Source organism: Cetorhinus maximus, chromosome 4 (genome assembly GCF_964194155.1).
Source record: "Cetorhinus maximus chromosome 4, sCetMax3.hap1.1, whole genome shotgun sequence".
NCBI classification, from domain to species: domain Eukaryota; kingdom Metazoa; phylum Chordata; class Chondrichthyes; order Lamniformes; family Cetorhinidae; genus Cetorhinus; species Cetorhinus maximus.
Genome location: NC_135882.1, coordinates 159,225,237 through 159,235,494, shown reverse-complemented (window position 1 = coordinate 159,235,494; position 10,258 = coordinate 159,225,237). Strand labels below are relative to the sequence as shown.

The 10,258-nt window shown below is 42.5% G+C and overlaps 1 protein-coding gene across 1 annotated transcript in view; it reads right to left on the bottom strand.

Moving 5' to 3' along the window:
• Positions 1-656: 656 nt before the first annotated feature.
• twsg1a (twisted gastrulation BMP signaling modulator 1a) overlaps positions 657-10,258 on the bottom strand; it is a 53,770-nt gene continuing 44,168 nt past the window's right edge. The window contains exon 5 of the mRNA XM_078541048.1: positions 657-1,200. Within this exon, the coding sequence (XP_078397174.1) occupies positions 1,019-1,200 (182 nt within the window). The 3' untranslated portion in view covers positions 657-1,018. The remainder of the gene's footprint in view (positions 1,201-10,258) is intronic.

Here is a 10,258-nt window from a genome sequence, read left to right as displayed (position 1 = left end):
GGAATAATGAGGACAAGAGACAGGAGAAGGAGTAGACCATACAGCCTGTGGAGCCTGCTCCGCCATTCAATACGATCAAGGCTGATTTTGAACTTCAACTCCATTTTCCTACCCACTCCCCATATTCCTCGATTCCCCGAGAGACTAAAAATCTGCCTATCCCGGCCTTAAATGTATTCAACGATGGAGCATCTCTGGATTAGAGAATTCCAAAGATTCATAAAACTTTAATGAAGAAATTTCTCCTCATCTCAGTCCTAAATGATCAGCTCCTTATCCTGAGACTGTAAATGGATCATATTTATATTATAAATATATAATATATGAATAAATTATATATTATATTCTAACATATTATAGCCATGGTATAATTAAACATGGAGCAGGCTCGAGAGGATGAGTGGCCCACTCACGTTCCTAGCATTCCTATATCACTGTGAGGCATAAAAGCAAAATTCTGTGGATGCTGGAATTCTAGAACAAAAACACCTGGAAAAACTCAGCAGGTCTGACAGCATCTGTGGAGAGGGGTACAGTTAACGTTTTGAGTCCGAATGACTCTTCATCAGAAAAATTAGTTAAAATCTGTACCCCAAAGCTGTTATTAATTAAAATACAAAGGTTAGATAGAAAAATAGCACCACCTACTACAAATAGCTCGTCACAACATGAGATCAGTTTATTCACACAATATATTTGTATAAGCAGGCATAATGCATAAGGAACAATACATCAAATGAAAGACTAGAAAAGCTACAACTGACTTATTCTGAATATCTACATATGTCAGTACAATGTTTAAATTACAAAACATCAGTAAAGTACACTGCAAAAAAATCTGCAGTTTCCAATTCCACGATCAAACATCCAATTTATGTCTACATTCTTAAGCATGGAGTGCAGAGAGATTTAACAATAAAAACAGTGAAACAAAATAAAACCTCGCTTAACAAGAAGGTAACCATCTTCAGCTCTATGGGTTATACGCACTGTCTTCACATCTTTATGGTTCTTGCCTTCAAAAGGTGCAATTCATGCATTTGACCACTTTGTTGCCATAATCGATACAGTCCGGGCCTATACATTCGCAGCAGGCATTGTGAAACCATCTGTATTTTGAAGCACCCATAGACTCACACGAGTTCTTACACTGATGGATAGACATGCAGTCATCAAAGTAGACCACTGTGCAGTGAGGTTCTGTAATTAAAAAAAATAGTCTTAACACATCATCACTTTCCACAGCACCTTAAATGTAGCATAAACAGCCCAAGGCACTTCAGGCGAGCGTTAAACAAAGAACTGACACCAAGCCACAAAGTGGGGGGGGGTGGGGGGTGTAATAGGACAATGGCCAAAAGCCCAGTCAAAGATGCAAGTTTTAAGGAGTGTCTTAAAGGAGAGATTTAGGGAGGGAATTCTACAGGCCATGCAGAAGATGCTAGAATTGGAGGACAGCAGAGACCTTGCAGAGTTGTAAAGTTGAAGGAGTTTATAGAGATAGCCGGTAAAGACCATGAAGGGGGATGAACACAAGGATGGGGATTTTAAAATTGTGGCATTGCCTACTGAGAGCCAACATAGGTCCACTACTCTGACAGGTGATGGGTAAACGAGACATGGTACAAGTTAGAATACAGGCATCAGAGTTTTGGATGATTTCAAGCTTACAGAGGGTGAATCAGGACAGGAGAGATGTATAGTCAGGTCTAGAATTAACAAAGGTATTGATGGGGGTTTCAGCAGCAGAGGAGTTGAGGTAAGGCAGAGATGGTTGATGTTATAGAGGTGGCAGCAGGTGGAAAGGATATATGGTCAGAAAGTTCATCTCAGGGTCAAATATAACACCAAGGTTGTGAACAGCCCGCTTCAGCTTTGGACAGGTGCCAGGGAAAGGCATAATATTGGTTGTTAGGGAATCAGAGTTTCTGGCAGATACCAAAGATAATGGCTTCGGTCTTTCTGATATTTAATTGAAGGAAATTTCTGTTCATCCAATACTAAATGTTGAACAAGCAGCATAACAAACCAGAGGCAGTGAAAGGGCTGAGGGGGCTGAGGTAAAGCTGGGTGCTAGTGTACACAAGGAACCTGATGTTTTTTGGGTGATGTCACCAAGATGCAGTAGGTAGATAGGGTCCAAGGAGAGATCCCTGGGGGACTCTAGAGGTAACAGTGTAATGTGTAATATTATATACTGGCAAGTCTTTGAAGAATGATTCATTTTTGGTGAGAATAACTTATTTTATTGGCAAATAAAGAAAATGTTTCTAATAACCACGGGAATACAGAGAAAAGACAGGACAGTGGCACAAGATGAATTGTTCCTTCAGAAGGCCAGCACAGACACGATGGGCTGAACAGCCTCCTTCTGTGCTGTAACCATTCTGTATGATTCTAAAATAACATATTTCCTCTTTAACCAAAAATATACTTTACTCATATCAGCTGTAAAAGTACATTCCAAAACATTTCAAATTGGACATTTATGGGAAGTGCAATAAAATTCTCCACTGCACATGTTGCACTCTGAGGTGCCTCAATATAATTGCAATTATGTGATATTTACTATAAACATAAAATGTCAAGCACACAGCCCAAGGGGTTGTACAAAGTTACCAGCCCCTCAGGGTACAATGGCTGAAAGGCTGGACTGTGGCCTTTTCCCCCTTACGTATTTGCGGCATCTGCCCCAAGCTTTAGTGTGTCCTTCAGGACGTAACCCTGGACCTTGGAATCTATGATTCTAACACAACGTATGCACAGCATCAGGCATGTGGAAACTATGTACAAGCTGAAACTGAGTCATGAGCAAGAATTGGGTCCTTAGCAGCCAACATTCTCCAGATTAAAGTTAGGACGAACTAGGCATTTCACTTTAAAGATAGATAAATAAACAGATTACTGTGGGAAGTTTATGACTGGAAACAATGCATTTATACAAGTATTAAGAATAGGAGTTCTTCCAAAAATACAGGCCCTTAAATCAGGTCAGTGTTTCTGCTCCTAATCATCATCAAATATATCCTGCAGGAAAGAACAGGATTAAAGTTGACTGCCTGCACTCCCCCTGCAAACTGGGTATCAGATGTGGACCAAAACCATCACCAGCATTTAAGAATACTCAAAATAAGTCCCCAAATATCTAACAAAAAAAAAAATCACACCTGAAATTTCTGTTTGTCAGATAATGTTTCACATTTTTGGAAGTATTATGAAGCAAGGCAATATAAACTTAATGGTACAATTATAAAAGGGCAGAAGGATCTGGGGATTCACACACAAATCGCTGAAGGTGGCAAGACAAGTTGATAAAGCTGCTAAGCAGCAGAATAAGGGGTCCTTGGCTTTATATGTAGAAGCAGAGTACAAGAGCAAGAAATTATGTGCTGACCCTTTATATAATCACTGGATAGGAAAGGGAAAGGAAAAGGGGAAAATGTGCTTATAGGGAAAGATTGAGGGAGTGGGGATAATTGCAAAGCTCCTTCAAAGAGCCGGCACTGCCACAATGGGCCAAATCGCTTCCTTCTGCACTATATCGACTGCACACCTTTTCCACATTGGGGTGCATACAACTTGTCCCGAAAGTTTCAAAGTTTCGGGACAAGTTGTATGCACCCCAATGTGGAAAAAGGTGTGCAGTGGCACTCCCTAGACTTCTTTTTGGAGTGATAAATGTTGGCAAAACACAGGAAGGGCTCCCCTGCTCCTCTTTGAAAAATGCCATGGGATCGTTTATATCCACATAAGAAAACAAAGGTAATTAGCCTTAGTCCGTAAACCATAAGAAAGCAAAAGGGACCTAGATTTAACATCTCATCCAAAAAGACAGCATCTCCTATGTTGGCCGTTCTGCACTGAAGTGTCAGCTTAGGTGATGTTCTCCAATCTCTGGATTGGTCATGAGCCTACAATAGAGGCAAGAATCCATCCACTAAGGCAAAACTGTTGGAAGTTTCCTTTCTGGCCTTCCTGGCCCCATCCATGAAAACACAATTGTCTGGGCCTAGTCCCTACCGCTGACATGTGGTACTGGGGCAGGATATTCAGCTCTATCACAGGTGAGCTTGATCCTCTTCTCAGCCAATGCACACGTGAGCCTGTGGGACAGGGGGGAGGGGCGGGAAAAAGGGGCATGGGGGTCCCTGGATAATCTCCCACTTAACGTTTTGAGATCTCTAGTCAGGCCAAGGCCAGGGGCCACGTCTTCAGCACTGGACACAAAGTATTAACTAGTCTACGTGTAAACACAATAAAATTGGCATCTAATTCGAAATGCACCATTAACTTATTGTTCTCTTGTAAATTTTCTTACACTTATCTTTCTATCCAAAAAATTCTGTTCTCAAAGAAACCGAGACAAAACTTGCAATGTAACCTGATCTGCCCTTTTTGTTTAAACTATGGTGACTCTGGAGCTGGAACAGCTAAGAATTGCAGGCTCCAATCCAAGGCATTAACTGTGTTTTTTTTTTAAATGTAAAATCAATATTATGTACACAGCACTGAGCTGAATGATCAGTTAAATGATTTCTGCTGGTATTGATTAAATGCTGGCCAGGGGAATTCCTTCCTCTCCTTCAAAAATTACCATGTGAACCTTAAAGTGAAAACGTAACTGGAATCTCACCCACACGTCACATCCAAAGGACAGTACCTCTGATAACAGGGCTTTCCCTGCACGGGAATCAGTCTAGGGTAAGGTGGTTCAAGCTTTTCTTCACGTACCACAACCCGTGGTTACATTAAAGCTGAAGCCAATGTTCTCATTAATTTGCAAACAACTAAAGTTGTGTTACAGATAAATCTTGGCATTCTGATTTATCACTTATCTGCCAATGGGCTACCAGTTCTAAGAACTGCCCTTTCCAAATTTCCAGGCTGTTGAAATTCAACCAAGGTGAGCCACCAAATAAAAGTACAAGTGCAAAAGAGCTGAGTTGTTTGAGCTTTGGTGACCAAAACGTCATAGCTTATAGTCAAATCGCCCATCAACTGTATTTTAAGCAGCCTTGACTTAAAATAGAGTTATAAAGACACGTGGTTTAAAATAAATGGCAGCTGATATTCTAAATTGTTAGATTACACTGCCTATACGATACGAGTTATTGCACTTCAGCAGTGATTCAGTGTGTGAAGTGCTTTGAAACATTTGATGACAATATCTAAGGCTTACATCCTGGAAAATACTTCTCTCTTCCTCCAGCAACTCCCTAAATGCCTTTAGTTTATTCTGAATCAAAAGCAAACTTACTTTAGCCCTTTTGAGTATTATCATATTTAGTGCAATATGAGTATAAGTAACACCAGTTAATTGTACCAATGCATTATCCCACCTTCCTGCAATACAGAGATTTAAATTTTTCATTAAAAATATCTTACTGAAAAATCATTACCCCCCCCCGCCCCCACCATCAATAACAACTAACAAAGCAGTTCCTGAGTCATACAATGTAATTAAGCAGCAGGGAATTATAAAACAGGCTGTTATAGAAAACAGTAATGCAAAAACGATGGTTTCAATTACTGATGCCAAAATGAGATATAATCTTAAACAATCTATCCACTGAATCTTTTCTATTTACTGAAGTTGCATCTCAGCTCATAGGAAAAGGACATTCAATCGCTGGCTCCCTGTGAAAATGTGAATTCATAATCCTGCTGTCGTGGTGGGGGGCATTTTAGCAAATCAAACATGGGAACAGCAGCCTTTGCTATGACCAAAACTACAGACACGCTAAATGTGGGAGTACATGAGAACACACCACATTCAGATGGTGCTTATATAAGGTTGGATATTTTCTGCAGTTGGTGCAGCTATATTGGTGAATTAGAATGTACTGAGTTCTCCAAAAGCTTTTCTTTTATTCATTTTCCATCTCCATTCTCCTCAAGGTTTATCAAGCTTACACTGGTAATGAAGTAGCAGAGGCAATACGTTCTGACAGAATTGTCAACTGAGAACCGACTTGGAAGTTAGAATGAATACGAGACTTAGCTAAGCTGTCATCTCATTTCCTATTTCCTTTCCCCCTCTCCCTCAAGGTCCTTCCAAACAGAGATCTTAATTGCCTGTGAGGGAATTTATGCAGCGTTAGTATGGGCCAACTATTTCACTATATAGTCCAACAGGACACGGACCGTTCTGGAATTCCATTGCAGGCTTTGGGCTTCTGTTAGATCATCAACTTTTGGATTCTGAAAGGCGAGTTGTTGCCTCTAACATTTATCGACTGTGGAAAACCTTGCAAAAAAAGTAAAATTCAAATCGTGCAAAAGGAAATTTGACACAAACCCACACAGAGATCACAGACTCAACCATGACTTTTCATTATAGCTACTATCTCATTGCTAATTAGTGAAGAGCAACTGGTGTCAAGGAACCAAAGGTCCAAAAAATTAGAATCATACAAAAAATGAAAATGGATCTTGCGTATTTTGAAGTGGCCAATATTCTTAAATGGTAATCTGATACTTAATTCTATGATGATGTCCGTGTCATTATTATGCCTGGGCAACATCAAGGCATTGATTAATAAAAGAATTCTTAACTGAGCGCCGAAAAGACTAAAGCTGTAATTTTTTAGCCCACACCATAAAGCTCCATTCAAATGGGTGTTTGGTAGGTCAGAACTTGAGTATTGCTGAAAGAAAGAGACATGTCAAAGTTTTTTGTCCTGCGCTCATCAGGACACCTTGCAAGAATACCAGTATAAGGGGAAAAACAACAATTTATACTGTATGAGAAGAGAGTGCCAACCAACACTCTCTTCGCACTCACTCACTTTTCCACAACTACTTCATCCTATGCAGGGATGTGAGGAGCTGGAGCCTATCCCGACAGGCAGTGGGCACTAGGCGGGGTACACCCAGGATGGGAGGCCAGTCCATCGCAGCACGCACGCACGCACGCGCGCGCACGCACGCACGCACGCACACACACAGACGCACGCACACACACGCACACACACACACACACACACACACACACACACACACACACACACAGGACAATTCATAGTCTATCCACCGAAACAGCACGTCTTTGGACAGTGGGAAGAAACTGAAGCACCTGGCAGAAACCCAAGCAGACATGAGGAGAACATGCAAACTCCACACAGGCAGCTGCCCCAGGTCAGGATCAAACCTGGGTCCCTGGAGCTGTGAGGCAGCAGCGTTAACCACTGCGCCATCCCACTCTCTTCTTATACAATATAAATTGTTGTTTTTCCCCTTATATTGCCATTCTTGAGAAATGTCCTGATGAGTGCAAGACGAAAAGCTTTGACATGTCTCTCTTTTCAGCAATACTAAAGTTCCATTCCTTTACCGCTAACCCTCTTATCCCATCCAGTCACCCATACATACAAGCAAAACCAGGTGTTTTGTTCACCCTTGAAGTCAACTTCAAAATCCCACATTGTGTACAGTACGCCGTATCATCCCAAATCCATTGCATTAATTATGCATTCCCGGGAAACACGCTGTTTCCATGGTGGCGGGCTCTCATTTGCCTACCACACCATCACCACAATCGTTTGCAATATTGCCCACTTTTACCTCAGCAAGACGCTCATGTATGGTTTTATCACCTCTAGACAATTTCTTCAATACCCTCCAGGCAGCCTTCTATCTTCCACCCATTAAATTGAGAATGGAAACCCAGCTCTCAGTATCCTAATCACACTCAACAACAGCATCTTGCTTTTATATAGTACCTTAAGCTTAAGACAGTGCCCCAAGGAGCTAATTTTCATTAGATGAAAATTCATAGTCATCCAAAAAGAAGAGATATTAGGATAAGTGAAACTTGATCAAAGAACTAGGTTTTAAAGGCAAAGAGGTGTGGGGTGAAAAAAAGTTAAGGAAATTCCAGAGTTCAGGGCCAAGGTGGTAACGGAAAAGCCAGTGCAACTAGGGATGGGGCAATAAATGCTGGCCCAGCCAGCGAAGCCCACATCCCGAGAATGATTAAAAAAAGTGATGTGCAACTGGACAGAGCTGGAGAAATGCAGAAGTTTTCAAGAGGAGGAGGGGTGAGGCAATGGACGGATTTGAACACAAGGATGAGAACTTTAGTCGAGGGACTGGTGGACTGGGAGCCATTGTAGGTCAGTGAGCATGGGGGTGAATGGAAATTGGTGCGGGTTGGAGTAAGGGCAGCAGAATTTTAAGTTCAAGTCGATGTTAGTGATTATCCTGGGGTGTTATACAGATTTGCCATCACTTTATTTTTGTTTTAAATGATCCTAAATTCCAGAATTCCATTCTGCACTATTTACTTGTTGATGACCGATCAGCCTCCGTGGGTCATTTATAGAACCTGGAGGGAGCAAATCTTTACCGGCTACCACCCCTCAACCCCGCCCAGCCCCAGATAAATTTGCAAAATATGGGTATGATGGTCATAGTTTGGCAAGAAACAAGGAGACTATCCATGCCACATGCTAATACGTTGCACAGTTTTACTTGGTTTAAGGCTGGAAATACTCTTAAGCACAGCTTAGGATCCTAAGCATACTGCACCTAAGGTTTATGCAAGTGGTGTTAGTCCCTGTGGGAAGAGAAGATCCACACTACAGAATAGAAACTTGATTTATTGCATCTCTCAGCAGCTTGGTTTAGAGATTAATCATGGCCAAGTGTTTCTACATAAGACAACTACCTGACTAACCAAAACTAAGGCAGTCTCCCATTGACCCATCCATTTTGGAGATTTAGCCCTGGAGGCAAATACCACGTCTACCTCTCTGCTTTATATTTTGGTTCTATTCTGCTTCTTATATTGTCCGGAACTACCAGATTCTATACTCTCAAGTCTTATTTTTCCTCCTATTCAGAAGGCAATTCGTCTCATAAGGAGTTATCCATTGCTTGAAATGTAGGTACAACACATTGCATCCTGACTTGGAAACATATTTCCGTTCCTCCACTGCTGCTGGGCCAAAATCCTGGAACTCTCTCTTTAACAGCACAGTGGGTGTACCTTCACCAGATGGACTGTAGCAGCTCAAGAAGGTGGCTCACTACCACCTTCTCAAGGGCAACAAATGCTGACTTTGCCATTGACACTCACACCCCAAGAGCAAATTTTTAAAAATATCATTGTCCACTGAGATGCTGGATTCTTTCATCCACACGTATAAAAATTGGACTAAACCTGGTTGTTTGGAAATAATTACCATAGGCAGGGAATGGTTTGGGCGTTACCTTGAATCATTTTTATATTCGTACCTGGTACTTTTGAGAAGAATTCAGCAGGCTATCCACCTGCTGCAGAGTTACACATCATTGAGCTGTTAAGAATATATATTGGGTGGATCTGCACTAAGCATGGTAGCGGGCGGGTAAAACGTCGTTTGACCAGCCGGCTGCAATGGTGGCTTTTCAGGCTGTATCGTCCCAAACCCACAGCATTAATTATGCATTCCCGGGAAACATGCCCTTTCCATGGCGGGCGGGGTCTCATTTGCCCACCACTCCATCACCTCGCTGCTCCATCACACTGGGCGCCATATTTAATGTGCAACTGTGCACACACCTCTCAGTGCTTTTAGCCCACGACTGCTGCACGGAAGACATGGCCCCGAAAGGCAAAAAGACTGCAGCCCCCAGGTTCAATGATGTGTCCCCCGGGCGTCTTTTGGATGCCGTGGAGGCCTGTTGTAATGTCCTCTAACCCTGCTCTAGCTGCAGGATGGGCAGCAACATCACTAGTCCGGCTTGGGAGGCAGTGGCAGTGATGGTCAGTGCCAATGCCCTGCAAGAGAGGACAGCCACCCGATGCCACAAGAGGATGAATGATTAGCTCCATTCCGCCAGGGTAAGTCACTCTTCTCATCACTCTCAACTCACACACTCACAAACTAATCTCACATCCACAGGACCCTTACTCACTGCCAGTTCAAGGGATATCACCATTCACACTTTCACACACCGTCATTGTCCTCATCCCATCCATGGGGCCACTCACCACCCACACATGCCAGGCATACTTATCATCTGGCCTAGTTGGCATCCTGCTTACATTCTCTCCATCTTTATTCATGCAGGACAAGCTGGGACACAACAACACGGAGAGGTCACAGAGCAGTGGAAGAATGCCTGAAATCAAGGTCCTCACAGATTTTGAAAACAGATCCATCCAGCTGGCCGGCGAGGATCTGGACTGTTCCAGTTCTGACGGTGAGGTCGGTGATGCTCTACCAAGTGAGGATCCAGCAGTGCAACATCCAACAGACAACCATGCCGTGAG